The sequence below is a fragment of the Vipera ursinii genome (assembly GCF_947247035.1).
Source record: "Vipera ursinii genome assembly, chromosome: Z".
Classification (NCBI taxonomy): domain Eukaryota; kingdom Metazoa; phylum Chordata; class Lepidosauria; order Squamata; family Viperidae; genus Vipera; species Vipera ursinii.
The window spans coordinates 119,481,353-119,502,069 of NC_139517.1; the positions used below are offsets into that span (position 1 = coordinate 119,481,353).

At 39.6% G+C, this 20,717-nt stretch overlaps 1 protein-coding gene across 2 annotated transcripts in view; it reads right to left on the reverse strand.

Annotated features, from left to right (window-relative positions):
• The window catches only part of UBE3C (ubiquitin protein ligase E3C), a 77,341-nt gene extending 56,993 nt beyond the window's left edge, over positions 1–20,348 (reverse strand). For both annotated transcript variants that reach the window (XM_083376708.1, XM_083376707.1), the window contains exons 1-10: positions 20,024–20,348; positions 13,131–13,184; positions 11,759–11,833; positions 9,423–9,566; positions 7,315–7,430; positions 6,812–6,969; positions 6,139–6,292; positions 4,282–4,502; positions 3,727–3,875; positions 1,518–1,705 (exon numbers count right to left, since the gene is read on the reverse strand). In XM_083376708.1, coding sequence (XP_083232834.1) covers positions 1,518–1,705; positions 3,727–3,875; positions 4,282–4,502; positions 6,139–6,292; positions 6,812–6,969; positions 7,315–7,430; positions 9,423–9,566; positions 11,759–11,833; positions 13,131–13,184; positions 20,024–20,089 — 1,325 coding nt within the window. In that variant the 5' untranslated portion in view covers positions 20,090–20,348. The remainder of the gene's footprint in view (positions 1–1,517; positions 1,706–3,726; positions 3,876–4,281; positions 4,503–6,138; positions 6,293–6,811; positions 6,970–7,314; positions 7,431–9,422; positions 9,567–11,758; positions 11,834–13,130; positions 13,185–20,023) is intronic.
• Between the last annotated feature and the right edge of the window lie 369 nt (positions 20,349–20,717).

Sequence of the window (20,717 nt, forward strand, 5' to 3'; positions counted from 1 at the left end):
TGGGTTCTAATCTACAAATTGTGAACAGAATTGCCAAGTTAAGGCAGTTGATATAAGAATCTGTTATACTGAATGTATAGGGGTACCTTGTAAAGGCAATGTATTTTCCTGAATGATTGTTTGTATTTACCACATATGTATTATATTACTGTATTTTCCTTTTATTTATTTTATCCCAAACTTATATCCTGCATTTTTAATGTATTTTTGAAACTAATCAATCAATACATTATCTATCTACTCATGAAAAGACTGAGAGACCAGGGTGTAACAAAGCCACTACTTTGCTTTGCACAAGACTATACACGTGCATTCCTGAAATTCTGGCTTAACAGCAACAAGAAGATAGACTGATGCAACAACATCTTATTTTAGGTTTACCAAAAGATGAAAGGCAGTGGGGAGTAAAACAACTGTGGATGAGATATTTTTATTTATTCAATAGAAAACCATGTCAGCACATATCCAGGAACACATGCAAACTTGCAACTGCCAGAATTCTTGCCATTATCAGTTTACAAAGCCTGTATTACAGGTGACTTAGATATAGCTACACATTCAAATTAACCATTTTAAAACATGGCAACATCAACCAAAGATATTTATGCAAAGAGCAGCAGGATTTTAAACAAAGCTCCTTGAAAGACAGGTTGCGGTTGTGCAATCAAGGCCATAGAGACATCTCATCAACTTTCTTACACAATTCATCAATAAACTTCAGGTCAATGCAATGATGCATTTAAATTCCATAATTACTACTTGAAGCAATAGACTAACTGCAATAAAGGCAGGGATACTCATTCAGCTTCTGCTATGAACTCCGGATCTCACATCCTGCTTTATTGCAATTAGTTGACAAAGAACTAATTACCCTAAAGAGATTACCACAGGTTCAATGACATCTTACTTCCTTCAAGAGCTATAAACAGAAGTGAGTTAAACAGAGTATCAATTTGTTTTCCACACTACTGTTTACAAAGCAATTTGAATTCACTGTGCTTCACTGAATTCCAAAACTACAAGGCATTATTTATATCATGCATATAATCAAGCAACTTTATTATGACCACAACCCAAAAGGGTGATGGTAAGGAAAGGGATAGGAGTGTTATTTATTTGTCTTTTTTATATTTTTATCTGTTATATTGACTGTTTTATTTACTTCTCTCCCAGAACTGCCTTTGGAGAGAAGGGCAACTGTATACATTTGATAAAGAAATAAATAATAATGCTGCATTATTGAATGAATTAATTTTACATTCACCACCGTTCATGTTTTGGAACCATAAAGAGGTTTAAAATATAACTATTACTGAAGATAAACTAGTGGCATTTTTGTCATCTACAGTATTTCAGAGGTCTATACTTTCTACATTATTGTGAATCAATGCACCTGATTAACAACTTATCATAAAACAGATTAATTAAGAACTATTATTACAGACACACATAGGAATGTATCAAAATCATCCTGAGTCTAATTAGGTACATGAACTCACGTATTTTTTTACACTTGCCTGACTTTTGGCACCATCATTCGATGCTGCACCATCAACGTATGGCAAATAGAAGCCATCAGAGTGAAGACTTCTTCACTAGCCGAATCTCTCCAAACCATATTTAGTAAGGTATTTGTCTGCTGCTTTGTGTCCAGCTTTGAAAGACACTCTTCAGTTATATATTGGACTGATATTCTTCCATCACCCTGTAAAATTAAAAAAGGGGATGATTATATTTTAATTGGTCTAACTAGCAGTAGCACTTATATACTGCTCCATAGTACTTTACCGCACTCTCTGAGCAGTTTTCAAATGTTAGCATATTGCCCCCAAAATTTGGGTCCTCATTTTATCGACCTCAGAAGGATGGAAGGCTGAGTCAAACTTGAGCCAGTCAGAATCAAACATTTGGCAATAAGCAAGCATGCAGGACTGCATTTGAAGCATAACGCCACTATAGCTCATTATATATTACTTCCAGTAAATAATATATGGAAAAGCACATCAGTTAGTAGTTCCCAGATTTGAACAATATGTTAAAGAAAATGTTAACATTAATGTTTCTTCACTATTTGAAATCAGCAAGTAAGAATGGAATTTCTAAATCCATACAAAGTAAAAGTGACAATTTTATTCCCAACCTACAGGCGGACTTTTAAACAACTGCTAAATTCAGTGCTCCTATTAAAATACCATTCTTTTTCACAATAAGCCAGAAAATATTATGTCACTTCTGCAATGTTGAATGGAACCAACATGTCCAGTTATGTGTAACCTATTGTCAGCATTTTGCAATATCTGGAAATGAATAATGTGTACCAACACAAATATACAGTTACACTTTTTCTTTCCCCCCCCCCCCAGTGAATATAGGGAAACTTATAAACTGTCCCAATTGCCAGCAGAACCAAAGTATATATAAAATAAGGTACTATAATTGATATATTTTGAAAGAAAGGAAGAAAAGAAACCCCTCAAGTTTATAACAAGGATGTTTGATCAAGCTTAAGTAGTGCCCTTATGGATTATTCCACAATCACTTTAATAAAAGTATCCAGGAAATGCTTGAAGAATTGAAACTGAAGTACTAAATTCCTCTCTGAGAAAGAATATGGTCTCTTTTGACCTAAAATAGCAGGTGTGTGGCTATTATTAAAGAAGCCATCCTTCCACTGACAAATATTTCTTAGCTATCATGTTCCACTGTTTTGGTAGGATGTTGAGAGAACAGCATGCTCACTTCAACTCCAAACTTAAAAAAAAAGTACAGTCAAATCCTTTCAAGACTTTTCTCCCCCACACCGAATCCTTTCTAAAACCTTCATAGACTTTAAACTTGTTTGGATGTGCTCCCCACAGATAATTTTTAGACTGGCTCTACAAAAATATTTAAGATGCAACTTTCAAGGACATCTATCAGAAGTGATTGTGTACTGAAAAGTGATTATTTTAGCTTCCTTTTTCATATTTATATTAACTTGTTATTTTTACTGTTCCGCCTCTAAATCTCCTTTCTGAAAAACTGACCCAAAGATCCTTACATATTTAATTACATGCACATGATGCAGCCATCTTTTCCAAGAAATCCATGAGAACTGCTATGTGCATTAGGCATTGTTTTAAGAATTAACAAGAAGTATGTGCACTTTACTCATCTGCAAATATGCCTGAATAACTGTGACTGCCATTACCATTTTTCCCCACCAGAGGCAGCTGCTGAAGCAATTTTATGTAACCAATTTTATTTATGTCCTATTTACTTCCCAGGCCACCGCACAGTATCACATGAAGGGATACTTCTGAAGGTAGTGCAGAGACTGCACCTGGGACTAATTGAAAGTAAAGACCAGTAACTTTAAAGGGCCTTTAAAGTTAAGGCCCTAAACCTCCTTAATTCATACAGAACATTCCTGTCTTTATACTAAGATTTGCTGTGGGAATCTCTCTCGAGCATGAAACCAGCGTGCACCTATGTCTACACTTGTAGTTACTATTTTAGCATTTAAGCAAATATTGGGCAATATTCTTCTAAAGAATGCCTCTGATTGATATCATGAATTTTTACACCGACAGAATGATTTAACAAAGTATTTCTGGGGAACCTATCCTGACACAATCATCTTTTATCATTCTTACTTTATTTCTAACCTCTTCTGTGCATTGCTTTAGGAAGAAGCAGGCCTACACAGATTTTTATATTATCTAAAACAGGAAATAAGAAGCTTACAGGCATGGATGACATTTTACTAATTTCTTCATCTTCAGAATCACTTGCTGAGTCCTGACAATCTGTACCTGACATTGAGACAGGTAACTGAGAAAGAAACGACTGGAGCACCCGCAAATATACAAGCAACCCTTCTTCTGAAAGAGAACCTGTGAAGGAAAACAAATTAAGCCTGTTATGTAGAATACACAAATACTGAACAAAAATCACTTAAAAATAAGCATGTTCCAGTCATCTCAGCATATACGTGGTCAGAGCACTGCAAGATAAACCCAGGGAACTCCTCGTGTCTTCTAGCAGCTGCAGTGGCTTTGTGGCTTGTAAGAAAAGAACCGCAGGGTGGTAAGCAAAGTGCCATTTCGAATGACTACACGTTATAAAGCAGGCTTCCCAACCTCGGCAACTTTTAAGATGTGTGGATTTCAACTCTCAGAACTCATGGATGAAGGGGAAGTTTGGGAGTTGAAGTCTAGATGTCTTAAAGTGGCCAAAAATTGGGAAGCCCTGTTATAGTGTATATCACCAATTACACTTAGTTAAGACTGTTCCGCATACCTAAGTAAGTTTCACCAGCTATTAGAACAAAGTAGAAAAGCCAGGGAGCTCTCTCGCTTTCCCTCAAATGACCACTTTCTGTGAATAATAGTGCATTCAGAAAGAGTTCGTAGGGAAAACAGGTTTCTCCATCCACAAGTGCTGGAATGATGAAGTGGAATATCTGGTCTGTAAAAGGCGCTGCCAGGAATTCTTCTGTAAAAGCAGCAAATACCTGTTGCCTGCAATAGAGAAAGAAAATAATGCATGTAGCAATAATATTAATTAATTAAGCTTGCAAAGCTGCCCAGAACTCAATACCTCTCAGCAGCTTTAAACTATTCATTCAATCAATCAATTTGTGTGGCCAACCCATCTCAACAAGTGACTCTTGGTAGCGAACAAAATTAAAAATAAGTTAGAAACGTAGTAAACTAATGGCAGAAAAAGACTTAGTGGCCCTGAGAGTCTACCCTTTGAGCCTGTTTTGTTGTCTTTTTAATTTATTTATTATTTTTAATTTATTTTTATTTATTTTTTTTATTTTTGTTAGATGCTGAACATGTTTATTCCAAACACGTTTAAATTCAGTTACTGATGACCGACTACCACCTCTATTGGAAGTTGGTTCCCAGCTTCACTACTCTTTCTGTGAAGTAATACTTTCTAAAGTATTTTAAAACTACTTTCTAAATAAAAACATGAAAAATGAAAATACCATAGCAGATGAGATTAAATCATAGACCATAATCACAAATATAACCAAGAAACAGGGCCCTGAACACAAACAGGGCCCCAGGCCTAGTCACAAGGCCCGTTCTCTAATAATTTATGAAAAGTCAGCAGGCTTTATGATCAATTTTATTCAATTAATCCTTGACTTACAACCGTTCACTTACTGCCCATTCAAAGTTACAATGGCACTGAAAAAAGTGACATGCCCGTTTTTTACACTTACAACCATTACAGCATTCCCATGTTCATGGGATCAAAGTTCAGATGCTTGGAGACTGACTCCTATTCATGATAATTGCCGTGTCCTGGTGTCATGTGATCCCCTTTTGCAACCTTCTGTGACAAGCAAAATTAATGGGGAAGCCCGATTCACTTAACACCCATGTTATTAACTTAACAACTGCAGTGATTCACTTAACAAATGTGGCAAGGTTGTAAAATGAGACAAAACTTAAACGTCTCACTTAGCAACAAAACTTTTGTGCTCAATTGTGGTTGTAAACTGAGGACTAACTATATTAATGGTCAAAAGACCATAATTAGTACAAAATAAAAACAAGAACAAAGGAATACTACTAAAAATAATTTAATTAAACTTGCATTCTGCCTGGCTCTCAACTACTCTGGCAGCTTTAAGTCTATCTATGGGCCACAACCATTAGAAAACAAAAATAAGATAAAGGAATATTAACAAATGCAAGATAAAATCAATAGAAGATTTAAGAATACTTAATAAAGTACAATATAAGTCCCAAGTTATTCATTCCAGCACTAGATACATATCCTCTTTACAACAATTGCTACTAAAGAAAATTTAGCAACATTTCTGGTTATTTGCAATATAATCAAGTTACAGTTCTTAATTTGTATTTTACCATTAACGTTGGACATTTTTTTTAATTCACCCTACATGGTATGTTATGCCTCAAAACTATTCTGAGCATCTGCTTTTATGAGTGCACACACAAGCAATAAAATCAAAATATTATTCAAAAATTCTGAACTAGTTATTCCACAAGGCTTCCTATATTTGCTCCATTGAAGTATCACTGCTTTTCTTTGTATTATGACAATATGCAGAAATATTAAACTAGTTTAATATTTTTGAGTTAACCATTTGCTCCCATAACATAAAATCCTCACCTAGCAACTTCAGGACAGGAACTATAATTAAAGTGCAATGGCTTCAGAACATTCTCTAAAAATATTTTTGCAATAGGAACCCGAGAGACATCAGAATACTCAATACTTGATGGAAGCTTGTTATTTATTAGGAGATAAAGAGATCTGTAGTATCCTAAAAGAAAAGGACAACTTAATAAAGGCAGTATCAAAACATTTCTGCCGATTTATTGTAAAGTAATGACAAGCTATTCAATACATTTCAATGGGATAACTGCGATATTTGCAGCATTACTATTGCAGTAAGCACAGTAAAGCAAGTAGTATGGTAGGCCTCATGGTTCAAGATCAGAGCAAAATAATAGCCCAGTTAAAAGCCTGTTTATTCGACAAGCCATACTCATTAAACATAAGAGTATGAGTAAGAATGTAGCACTAGTCATAGTGAAAATTTAAATTTAATTATTTTTTAAATCTAAGAATTTTAAAAAATGAAAACTAGTTATAAAACACCATAAAGTTCAGATTCCATTATACGATTACTAAAACATGCAGTATTTAATTTAAAAATGGTGCATGAAAATGCAGCAGAATGGGATTCATTATATACTAATCGCAATTGTTACAAAGGTACCTCCAGTGCATACGTAGTTCAACATTCAATATAGATCTAAAAGCTAATTATCATACTTACCATTTTGAATCACGTAGTGCAAGATTTGTTCAATTATTGATGCAACATTGTTAGCATCTTGTAAAACAGGCAAATAGGTATTCTTGGATGAAAATACTTCAAGCATCCTCATAGGAAGTGCAACATTCAGACTGTCATCATTGCAGTTTTGTAGCAATCTGTAACAGAAAAGCTATTTTACAAATTGTAACACTGTTTCCCTTGTAGTAATTCTTAATACACGGTAAAATGCTTTTTCATACCTCATTTCTGAAGTCAACTTGAAATCAATGAAAACTAATTACTAGAGTACAGCTGGACAACAATGAATTTTAAGAATTTCATTCATGCTAATAATGAATTAGTACTATAAATTATCTGAAAAATAGGGAATCCCAAAACACAACCCCACAATATACCTATGATATTTCAAATTAGCCACATGTATAATATTAAAAACCAAATTTATAGAACATATATTAATTTATAGCAAGCTATTTTCATTAGTTTGTATATCCATTTACCTGCAACAGAGGCCCAACAACCTTTTTATCTGGTATAAGCATGTAAGTCTGTCAGGACCATCAAGCTGCTTTACAAATTGAGAATTTTGTTTAATCAAATTTTGGCATATCCATATCTGAAAAGGAAAAAAAATCCACAAAGTAGGAAAATGATCTAAAATACAAAACGCTGCTTTTTTAATACCTTACAATAATGCTATTTTTGCATCATGCAAAAGAAAAGCAAACTAACAAGGACCAAATTTTATCACAATATGCTTGAAATCTTTCATTCTTACTCTAAATTTCAGTATGTTAGAAATACAAAGAAAGATGTAAAATTACCCAACATGCACTTTAACAGAATCATAAAATTAGAATTGCAATTAATAAAATTATATATAAAAAACATGGACAGTATAGGGGGAAAAAGGGAGTGCTTCCTGATTGACTTAAGTTCTAAGCTACTTCAACTCAGTCATAACAAAGGTAGTAAAACAAGTTTTTTTTGTATGTAATAGAAATAATAATGAAAAACTGTATAATGACAGAGGCTTTATTAGCAGTAGGGGGAACTTTAGGCAATTCTGAAATTCCAAAATCCTTTGCTATTGCACAAGTAATCCTCAATTTATGAACACAATTGAATCCAAAATTTCTGTTGCTAAGCAAGATAATTGTTAAGTGAGTTATGCCCCATTTTACAACCTTTCTTTCCATGTTTTTTAAGTGAATCACTGCAGTTAAGTCAGTTACATAGTTGTTAAATAAATCTTGTTTCCCCATTCACTTTGCTCATCAGAAGGTCGCATGACCCCGGTACTGCCCCAGTCGTAAATACATGCCAGTTGCAAAAGTCTACATATGATCACACAACCACAGGAATGCAACAATGGTCATTAAGTGTGAAAAACAGTTACAAATCACTTTTTAAGCACACTATAATTTCAAATCGTCACTAAATGAATGGTTGTTAGTCAAGGACTAACTGTGTGGAGGTTCCAAAGAAAAGAGAATATTTGTAGCTCAGGGTTGAAATGGGTGGTCCTTTGTGCTCTCTGAGCGTGCTTGTATGGAGGTTTTGCGCAGCTTCAGAGGCATCCGAAAATGGTGTGAGCATTCTCATACTATTTTCTGAGGCTCCACGAGAGCGGGCCCTTTTTGTGTGATTTCCAGGGAGGAGGTCCATAGAGTCCTCTTTTGTCATGGGAGGGAGGGGGCAGCGTGTGTCATGCCAACTGAGTCATTAGGCATTTTTTGAATTTTTTGAGAAATCAGGCCCAAAATGTTCACCATCACTGACACAGGAAGTACAAAGGAATCTTGGGAAACTCAACAGCATAAACATCATCGGTCAGCATAAACCTTCAAGTACCACCTTCTGGAGATAGCCATCCAGAACTATTTTTTTTTAAAAAAATTCCATAGATATCTGGGGCAATCACTCCAGAAGAATATCAAAGCCAACGGTACCTAAGGTTACTGAGAAATCCAGGAAAACGAAAAGGTTGTGTCTTTCTCATATCAAGGAATATCTAACAGGCCAAAACCAAACCTATGTCTAAATAATTGGATTAGAAAATCCATTTCATTTAGGAATCAGTCATCGTCAATATTTTAAGAGTATCATGATACGAAAGAACAGTTGTGGGGATGAGGAAAAGCTTCCTTGCACAAAAATGAAAAGATCTTGTGCAAGTCTAGATTTTAGCTCCAGAGTTTTCTGACTTTAATTGCACAAAATCAAGAGCACACAAAATAAGCTCCAAAACAGGATTATGTCCCTAAGCCAAGATTAAAAAAAATAGAATTTTTAAAAAAATACCAGCTCTGCCAATAGTGAGGCGTAGCCTGCCACGCTCTCACTGTCCACGCTCTGCAGCCCCTTCCCATTTCTCCAATCATTATTTATTTATTTATTTATTTTATTTATTTGTTTTTATAAACCGCCCTTCTCCCGAGGGATCTTATGCCAGGATCTTAGCAACAGAAAAATTGCCCTCCCAAAGTCTGGGCTCCTTTCTGGGTCAAACAGACAAGAAGTTATTTATGTATTATTGACACCTAAAATAATTACAAATAAAATTACTACCCAAAAGCTGAAAACAAAATGAAATATCAATACTTACCAAACGTTTGGAATCTTCATTATATCTATAGAAAAACAGAAGCTGGCGAACTAAGAGAGTCAGGTTTACTCCAGTGGCAGAGCAACTTCCTCCAGATTGTGCTAAATTAGCACAGCGATCAAATTCACTCCTCTGAGTAGCATACTTAAAATTGAAAAATAAAACTAATGAAATCTAGTGCCAGGCATTAATTAACATGCAATTTCAACATGTAATTTGTATCTGCAAACTTCATTTACAAATTATTAAAATTCTTATGAATATAAGAATGTCATCGTTCATATTATTTATTTTTCATACCTTTGGCTACAATGCTATGCATAAGTGTTCCAATAAAATTTTTGGAATATTTGGATAACAGCATCAGACATAAATAAACTACAATAACTGCATAGTACTACTGTCATTTAATCAATTCTAGAATGGACACAATTCATCCAAATCCCACACGCAAGCATAAAAGCTGCCTATGGATTAAAGAAGACAATTAGAGCTCATTTTATGTCAAAAAGAACTAATAATAAAATCAATGTGTGGAAAACTATTGAGACAGATACTTGCTTTATTTTACTGAGATTAACAACAAAAAGTTCATTAATTTTGCAAAAGTCCATCCAGTACTATTTTCTCCATGAACACATGTTCTAGATTAAATTGTTATGTGGCGTTATAACTTTCCTTCACTTTTAAAATAAAAAAGATCCAGCTGCTCAGGACCTTAGATCAGCGGTTCCCAACCTTTTCTATAACCCGCACCCCTAGAACGCTTCTGATATATTCTCACACCCCCTTACAAAAGTTCAAAATAACAGCAACATATTATGCATATACACTATAATTCTGAAAAGTTTTCACAACTCCTGGAATATCGTCTCGCACGCCCCAGGGAATGCAAGTACCCCTGGTTGGGAACCCCTGCCTTAGATCCACTAATTCTTAGGTTCATAAGAATTCAGAGGTTTTCTGCCTCCGATAGTCACAAAAACTAAGAATCTTCCTACATAACTTAAATCAATACAGTAAAGAATTATAGGGATCTCGGAGTCCTAGTAGACTTAAATAAGAGCCAGCAGTGTGCTGCAGCTGCCAAAAAAGCCAATGCAATCCTAGGCTGAAAGTATGGGTAAAGCCATACTTGGAATACTGCATACAGCTTTGGTCACTACAATATAAAAAAAAGATGTCAAGACTACAGAAAGAGTGCAGAGAACAGTATCAAAGATGATTAGGGGGCTAGAGACTAAACCATGAAAAATGGTTGCAGGAATTGGGTATGTCTAGTCTAGAGAAAAGGACTAGAGGTGACACCATAGCAGTGTTCCAAAATTTGTGGGCTTCCACAACGAAGAGGGGGTCAACTTATTTTCCAAAGCACCAGAAGGCAAGACAAGAAGCAATGGTTGGAAACTAACCAAGAAGAGAAGCAAGGAGAAATTTCGTAACAGTGGAATGGCTTGCCTTCAGAGGTTGTGGGTGCTCTATCAATGGAGGCTTTTAAAAAGACAACCATTGGTCTGAAATTAGATAGGGCCTCCTGCTTGATCGGGGCTTGGATTAGAAGACCTCCAAGGTCCCTTCCAACTCTGTTTTACTTCTAGACAATATTTGTATATGACCATCACTGCAGACCAAAACACAACAGAAATGTTGCAGGATCCGATCTGCATTGGTCCCTAGGACCAGAGGTTTAGTCCTCTGAGCTTTTGGACCTGTACTGGAACTATCCTTAGGGAACTTCCCTCTACCAGACTGTCTACCATCTGAGTAGATACATTCTGATTCCAGAACGTGGTAGAGAGAGGTTCTGGTAAAACATCTTGTTGGAGCATGTCAGATTCATGCTCTACAAAGAACTTGGTACCCATTTGGGTAGAGCATGAGTCTGACATGCCCCAACATGAGTCCAAAAGCTCGGAAGACTAAACCTCTGGTCCCAGTGACCGAACCAGGTTGCAACATTATTCTGAGACACGCATATTTGCCTTCATTCACAACAGAAATGTTTTTGTACACCAATAAATCATCTACAAGTGTTTCTAAAACTTAACTGCAATATATAATGCATAAGTCTAGATTTTATATCCTATATATAGAACCCTCATGGCTGAAAAACACCAAAGAGTAATATAAATATAAATATAAATTGAGTGTAATTTAATTCTGAACTGCACAAAGACTGACTTCATGATCTGGACAAAAGATCAGTATTAACAGGTAGAGTGATAGAATAACGAGTGTGAAAACTATTAATTTCATTTTAATATAATTTATTATAATATAATCTGCTGTACAATATCAAAAATACTCAAAAAATTAATCATGAAAAAAAAGCCTACTTGGTGTTTTCTGTCCCTGTATCCCCGAACAAAGGACTGGATAATGATTGCATTTTTCAGTCTTCTCCTTTCTTCCTAAGGGGATAAGTCAAAAGTCAATAAAATATGATGCATTGTAATTCAAAATTCAAAATGGCAACAACTGAGTGCTCCCTATATGAACGCACACTCCCAACGTCTCTAGTTAATTTTCTGAGTATAAAGAGAAGTCTCTCACTTTTAGATACCAGATACCTAGAAACATTGATTCACAATATTTTTATACTGCTTGTCAAATTGGTTCACAAAGAAATTACCCTCTTCCAATAAAAGAGCAAGATACATTTTCAGATGTTTACTCTGATATCACCTGCCTCTGAGACTGACAGTTCTTAACTAATCAACCAGGCTAGAAACTGGGAGACTTATACCTTATACTTCCACCTTAGCCAAGAAAGCTGGCTGGGTGACTTTGGGCCAGTCCTTCTCTCTCAGAGTGAACCCACCACTTAGGGTTGCGGTTGTGAGGAAATTAGGAGGAAGAAGTATTAGTTATGTTCACCAACTTGAGTTTTCATAAAACTAGTTAAGGCAGAATATTAAATAAATGAGTTGAATGTTGCATAGTCAACCACACTATTTTTAATGTTGTGCTGTGTATACATAGGTTTATTAATTCAAGAAACTAGAAATTATAGGACCCTAATACAAGTAGTCCTCAACTTATGACCAAAATTGACCCCCAAAATTTCTGTTGCTAAGCAAAGCAGTTAATTTTGCCCAATTTTATGACCTTCCTTGTCCCAATTGTTAAGCGAATCACTGCAGTTGTTAAATAAATCATGTGATCATTAAGCGAATCTTGTTTTCATAATAAACTGCTTGTTGTAAGGAAGTTTACAAATGGTGATCACATGATTCAGGACAGTGCAATTGTCATAAATACATGCCAGTTGCCAATTGCCCTATGGGGATCCTGCAATCGTCATAAGTGTGAAAAATGGTCATAAGTCACTTTTTTCAGTGCTGTTGTAACTTCAAACAGTCACTAAATGAATGGTTGTAAGTCGAGGACTAGCTGTACACAATATTTCATGTTTGTGGTCAATACTGCAATATTACTATGTTCCATTTGTGTTCATATCTGTTCTCAATAGACTGACATTTCTTTCTACTTTATAAACTTTGCACCATTTATTCATTCATACTATTTCTACTGCTGCCCAATTCAACGAAGTGAGTCTGGGCGGTTTACACTCCTAAACCTATAAAACAATTAAAATGACTTTCTAATGTTAGCATAATTTTAACAAGGTATATCTCTTTAATTTTTATCTAGCAACATGCATTTTCATCTACCAGCTCCTTTTTATATGCTTTATTTACATCATACCTCTCGTTTTCGTCTCTCCTCCTGTGTACGATGCAAAAGAGATGCCTTTTCTTCCTGAAAAGAACAGACATGATGTAAAAATTTTATCTGAAGAAATATACTGAATTTTATATAAACATCTTTATACTAGTTATACATCCGATTGTGTATATGTATCTTTTCCCAACCCACAGAAAGGATTACAATCATTAGTCTTTGCTGAACAAATTATACCAATAATTTCAGCTGAGTGAGACTATACAGCAGTTTACATCACATCTTTTGCAACTATATTAACCATCTATTGCAGTGGTTCACAACCTTTCCAGTTTGGCGACTCAGCCTGGTGGAGGTGTGCAAGTGGCACCCGGACACGCATAGGTCCATTTGTGTGAGCGGTGGGCACGCACACCCTCAACTCGCCCAAGTGGAGTTTCACACGTGAATGCAAGTGCCCTCTGCTCGCATGAGTGGAGCTTCGCACGTGCTTGCCCTTCTCGTTGCCCACTGCCCAGTTTCAAACAGGCTGTGGCCCGATAATTTGGGGACCACAATCTACTTCATTAATTTTAGAATGCATCTTCTGAAAATAGAAATGCTTGCTCTCCTGATAGAGAGAACTAGCTTCCCCAAGTCCTCTTCAATAAAGTTCTGAAGGAGCTGACAGGTATTATCTCAGAATCATTGCACCATTATCTTTCAAAAATCCTGGAGCACCAGGAAACTATCTGAGGATTGGAAAAGGGCTGATGTGGTTCCCATCTTCAAGAAAGGAAAAAAAACAGACCCAGGAAATTACAGACCAATCAGTCTAACATCAATACCTAGGAAGATCTTGGAAAAGATCATCAAAAAAAGATCTCCGAACAACTAGAAGCAAACAAAGTTATAACCAGTATGGGTTTGTCAACAGCAGATCATGCCAAACCAATCTTATTTCATTCTTCAATAAAGTAACCAAATTAGTAGAGGTGGACATGGTATACTTAGACTTCAGTAAGGCATTTGACAACAACCTGCTGCTTAGTAAGCTAGAAAAAGATGGGACAGACAACACATTCAGATGGATCTGTAGCTGGTTGACAAGCCATACATAGCAAGTAGTCCTCAATGGCACTACATCCACATGGAGAGAAGTAAGCACTGGGGTACCACAAGGCTCCGTCTTAGGCCCAGTACTCTTCAATATCTTCATCAATGACTTAGATGAGGGAATAGAAGGGGAACTCATCAAATTTGCAGATGACACCAAACTGGCAGGAATAGCCAACACCCCAGAAGACAAGCTCAGGATCCAAAAAGATCTTGACAAACTTGAACAATGGGCCCTATCCAACAAAATGAGTTTTAATGTAGAGAAAAGCAAAGTTTTACATTTAGGCAGGAAAAAATCAAAGGTTTAAATACAGATTAGGCGAGACCAAGCTCAAAAGCAGCAACAGGGATCTTGGAGTCCTAGACTCAGTGGACAATCACTTAACCATGTGCCAGCAGTGCAGCAGCAGCCAAAAAAGCTAATACAATCCTGGGTTGTATAAACAGAGGCATAGAATCAAGATCACGTGAAGGATTACTACCACTTTATAAAACCTTAGTAAAACCACACCTGGAATACTGCAACCAATTTTGGTCACCCTACTACAAAAAAAGATGTTGGAAAACTTTCATAGAAGCACAACTAAGATGATCAAAGGCCTGGAGACTAAAACATATGAAGAACAGCTGCAGGACTTGGGTTTGACTAGTCTAAAGAAAAGAAGAAACAGGGAAGACATGATAGCAGTATTCCAGTTATTTGAGGGGCTGCCACTAACAGGAGGGTGTTACACTATTCTCCAAAGCATCAGAGGGCAAGACAAGAAACAAGGGTTGGAAACTGACCAAAGAGAGAAGCAATCTGAAATTAAGGAGAAATTTCCTAACAGTGAGGACAATTAACCAGTGAAAAAGCTTGCCTTCAGAAATCATGGAGATTTTTTAAAGAGGCTAAACAGCCACTTGTCTGAAATAGTGTAGGTTCTCCTGCTTGAGCAGGGGGCTGGACTAGAAAACCTCCAAGGTCCCTTCCAGCTCTATTCTATTGTGTTTTAGTATTTGATAACGTAATCACATCACAACTGATAACACTCAGTAGAAGCAGTACTTTATCTACAAGGGATAGTTGCTCAGTAGAATTTGTTTAGACGTCTTCCAAGTCACCATGCCTATGCACTTTTGATATTAACCACAAACTGATAAACCCCTGAGAATGTGGTGAAACTGAAATTTTTATGGAAGCTGTTTTACATTCGGATACTTCAGGAAGCCATAACAGCCACTAACAGCAAGTATTAAGTTCTAGGAAGAATGGCACATCTATACTCTTAATATAGCATGGGAATATAGCCACTACCAACTGAATAGCTGAAATAGTTTTCTCTTAAAAAGGACCTTCTGTGTCACATTATATTACATTATCATCACTCCACACATCTTGATATTGATCTCAGTCACACCAAAATATCATTATGATGACATGTTTTAGCAAGAGCAGTATCAATGTTAGCTTGTTTCCTGTCCTTCAATGGTTATGGTCATTTCATTATTTCCAAGCAAACTGAAATAGAGGTAGTCCTTAATTTACAACAGTTCATTTAGTGAATGTTGCAAGTATTGAAAAAAGTGACTCATGACCATTTTTTCACACTACTATTGTGGCATTCCCATGGTCAGGTGATCAAAATTCAAACATTTGGCCTATTTATGACAGTTGCAGTATCTCGGGGTCATGTGCTCACCTTTTGCAACTTTCTGACAAGCAAAGTCAGTGGGGGAAGCCAGATTCACTTCACAACCTGGTTACTAACTCAACAACTTCAGGCATCAACGTCTGAGTCTCTCTTCTGCCTTTTTTTTCTCTTTTTCCCCTAGTTCCCATTAGTTTTTTTATTTTCCTTCGTAATTTATATTCTGATAAATAAAATTTTGATAGGACTAACTTAACCTCAATGATTCACTTAACACAGACATGTCAAACACAAGGCCCACGGGCCGGATGCAAAGTGGGGTTTCATGTGGCCCGCGAAGCCATCCTGGAAACAGTGAGGGAACAGCCCGCGCTGCCTTGGCCCTAGCCCAGGCCAGCCGAGATCCAATGTACAATATTTTGGTGGCCATATGCTGAAATGCATTCAGTCTTAGCTCCGCAAGGCCGTCTGGAAACAGCAAGGGACCAGCCCCTGCTGCGTTGGGCCCACCCCCTGGGCGCGCACTGGGGAGGTGTCACCCTTTGTGAGGAATAAAGAAATGCACCGTTGCCTGGAAGTGCCCAGCACATGGCCCTTGCCTATTTCATATATCCAGCTTGATGGGCTCCAGGGGAAAGGTTTCAGCAGGCAGTGAGGCGCTCTCCTCACAGCGCCGAGAGGCTGAGCCAGGTGGCGTGAATCTAAAAAGAAGTGCGATGCCACCCAACCCCCGGACTGCCTGGTTTCAGCAGGCAGTGGGGCACTCTCCTCACAGCAACAAGAGCTGAGCCGGGTAGCACGAATCTGATGAGAAGTGCAATGCTGCCTAGCCCTCAGTCTTCCCAGTTTCAGCAGACAACAAGGCGCAAAGCTTTGCACTGCCCAGCTCAGCCTCTCGGCACTGTGAGGAGAGCGCCCCGCTGCTTGCCGAAACCGGGCAGGCTAGGGGCTGGGCAGCAGTGCGCTTCTTTTCAGATTCACGCTGCCCGGCTCAGCCTCTCGGTGCTGTGAGGAGAGCACACCACTGCCTGCCGAAACCGGATAGGCTGGGGGCTGTGTGCCGTCACACTTCTCTTCGGATTCACGCCACCCAGCTCAGACTCTCGGTGCTGTGAGGAGAGCGTCCCACTGCCTGCAGAAACTGGATAGGCTGGGGGTTGGGTGGCGGCGTGCTTTTTCGGGTTTGCATTGCCTGGCTCAGCCTCTTGGCTCTGTGAGGAAAGCACCTCACTACCTGCTGAAACTGGGCGGGCTGGGCGGCATTGCGCAGGTAACTTCGACTCTCACACTGCTCATGGCATCCCTTCCCCCAAAGCCCACCAAGCCAGATATGTGAAGAAGACGTGGGCCATGTGTTGGCCACTTCCCGGCAATTTCTTCATTCCTCACAAAGGGTGACACTCCCCAGCTGTGTTTGTTGCCTGTTTTTCTCCCTCCCTCATCTCAAATATTTTCCAACCACTCTGAGGAAGGAAGGAAGGAAGGAAGGAAGGAAGGAAGGAAGGAAGGAAGGAAGGAAGGAAGGAAGGAAGGAAGGAGAGGGAGGGTCTGAATGAAGTCCTGCCTTAGTCCTGCCTTGCTGCCCTTTCACCATCTCCTTGCCCCCTCCTCCTGGCCTATCCTGGGGGGGGTCTCCCATCCTATTGCTAAGGAAGCTTTGGATACAAAGCCAGGTCTCCTCACATGGAGAGGGAGTGGGCCTTCTTGACTTGAGCAACCTGGCTAAGGAGAGCAAGCACAGCAGCACCAGCCTTGAGGAGGAGGTAAGGGCAGCTGGGCGCCCCCTTGGGGAAGTGGGGCTGGGCTTAGTGCTGCGGGTGCTTGAGGGCCAGGCTGGGTGTTTGACCTCTGCTGCCCAGGGCTTCGGGCAGCCTGTAGCACCATCCAGCCCCCCCACACACACACGCAAGGCCTGAGAGGAACAGTGAGGCTCCTCCAGTGGACCATGCCTTGGCACTTGCCCCAGTCCCACCCCTTTCTGCCAGAGACCCTCAGATCTGCCCCACTCCTGCCCAAGCCCCCATAGGCACCCTTGACAAGAATGATGTAGAGCTGGCCACGCCCACAGAGTAGGTCACACCCACTCATCACACCCAGTCCAGCCACGCCCACCCAGGTCGCACACCCCCTAGCCGCACACCCCCACCCCAAGGGCAACCACAATGCTGATGCGCCCCTCAATGAAGTTGAGTTTGACACCCCTGACTTAACATCTGTGGCAAGAAAGGTCGTAAAATGGGGCGAAATTCATTTGACAAATGTCTTGCTTAGCAACAGAAAATTTTGGCTCAATTGTGGTCATAAGTCCAGGACTACCTGTACATATCAATGGCAAAAGCAACTGTACATTCAACTGCCGACCAAAATCAGGAAAAACTAGATTCAATTCTCTTTTTGTCACAGAAGCATTAATCCAGAGTGTTACTGTGAGAATCCAAAAGGAACATTTTAAAAAATCCTTTCTGGTTTATTTACATAAATACTTCAATTTGTTTGGGTTTGGGCTTCTTTATGTTTAATGTTAGTTACATTTTTCACTGTGCTCTTTAATTATTGGAACTTGCAGATCATTTGCATTTTCAGCTTTCAGAAAAGTTGTTGGTATAGTGCAAGTTACTGATTTTCTTCCTTCAATTTTTAAAACCACCCTCATCTTCTTCTAACGCAACATTCCTCAATAGATATTCAGTATTTAGGGTAAATAAACAAGAGAATAAAATACAATACTATCTTACTCCTTTGCTGACTAGAACCAAAGTTTCAGCAATTTCTATTTGGACTGACTCATGTATACATTTTTGTATGCTAATTATGCCTGAGCACGTTTTTTTGAAAAACCAGCATTATCTTTTAGAATTTGATGCCAAACACATAAAGCCATCAAATATGAATAAAAGCAGATGTCATTTTTTACATATTTATTTTTCATTCCATAGAACAATGTAGTATAGTGTGTCCAATTTGATGAGGATAAAAGGTTTTTTAGTATTGGAGGTCAGAAGTAAATGATGATCCATAATTTAGAGGAATTACCACATAATGTATTTCTAATGGGCATTTGGTTCATGAAAGTGTGATTACACAAAGCTACACAGAAGGTAATATTTACCCGTTTCATTATATATTTAATTTGTATACATATTGTACATAACACATTAAAGCAGACTATTCAGTGTCAGTTTTAGGTGATGATGGGGACCTATGGCATATGTGACAGTTTACATAAACCAATATAGAACCATTGAATTTGTATTGTTTAGAGAAGCTATGTTCTTTCCTATAGATAACGATCATACGAGGTCAGTAATATTCTCCACATGGACTGGAAAACTGAGAAATGTTTGTATCATGAGGCCTAGGTGACTTCAACATAGAAGCTAGATTTGAAACTGTGTCAAAGCTGATCCACAGTATTTAAAGACACACACATCTAATGCAGATAACAGGCAATCTTGGTACTCTTAATAGGCCTCCTCTGTAGCAATAAGAATGACCAGAAAAGACAGAGAAAGCTTACCGAAACTGAGGAATAAATATCTCCCTCATCTGCCTTTTTCTGAAACATATTTAGCATTCAGAATTTCAACATCCTCCTCTTGCCCAACAAGCAATGCTTTTCAACTTCAGCAACTCAGAGATAGATGTCTACACTTCAACTCCCAGAATTCCCCAGCCAGCATACTTATGACTGGGGAATTTGGGGAGTTGAAGTCCAGGCACCTTAAAAAGTCACCACGGTGTGAAACGAACTAAAGACTCTTCCCCACCGCCTTCCCATCAGCAGGTTTGGCTAAACCGGGATCCCGCTGTCTTGTCTCCATCTCCCCAAATCCAAAACATCTCCAATACTCCCATCTCCCGGAATCGTGGCCAGGCCATCTCAAGTTTTAAGCCCATCCAGTTTAAGGGCCCTTTTCTAACTGCAAATATCACGGGGCCCGTTTCCCACCGGTGCAGCCACTCAGGAAGGGGAGATGGCAGCACCGGGCCCGGCAGCTTGGAGAGACGACCCCCACCGCCAAGCCTGTCCCGGTTCAGCTGGGCGCTTCCTTCCCCAACCAGAGGCTGCTCGGGGGGCCTCTCCGCCAGGAGGAAATCAGCTCCGGAGAGAGGCGAAGCGCAGCGCGGGGGCTCCGCGAAGCCTCCCCTGCCGAGAAGGCTGAGTCACGCCGGCCTTGCGAGGCCTACCTTCTTGCTGGCTCCGCCGAGAGAGACCTTGGGCCTGGTCTTGAAATCCCCTTCGAAGCTGAACATGGTGCCCTCGGCCGCTTAGCCGCCCATCCGGAGCTCGGCCCGGCCTCCTCAGCCGGCGGGGCGAAGAATAGCCGAGGAGAGGACCTGACCTCGCGGGAAACCCCACCGTCACCCAGCCTCGCCCGGTCCACCACCCCGCCCTCTCAAGCCCGAAGCGCCCTCCCCTTCGCGCCCCTTCCGGCTCCCTTCCGGGGCTCTCGGCCGCAGCGGGCCGGCACGGGAAGGCTGGCAGGGCGATCGCCGCGGGAGCAAAGCACCGGCTCTCCAAAGAAGATGGCCGCCGACTGCAGTTACCAGGGCGCGCGCCCACCTGGTCTGCGCGCGCGCGGGTGTGGGTTGTTGTTTTTTGTGTGTGTGTTTGTGTGTGTGTGTGTGTGTGATTGTGTTTTTGTGTCCACCCCCCCCTCACCCCCAATTTAAGGAAGGGCCGCCGCTCGCTCCGCCTGTCGGACCGGAGGAAGAGCGACGGGGAGGCGGCCTTGGAAGGCGGGCCTGAGACAGAATCTTCTCGTGGGCCCCGCCCTTTCCCGAGCTGGGATGTTTGGCAAATGCGAACGGGCCGCTCAAGGCTCTAGACCTCATGGCGCGGCTTAAAAGAAAAAAAAAACTAGAGGGGCATCTTAAAGGG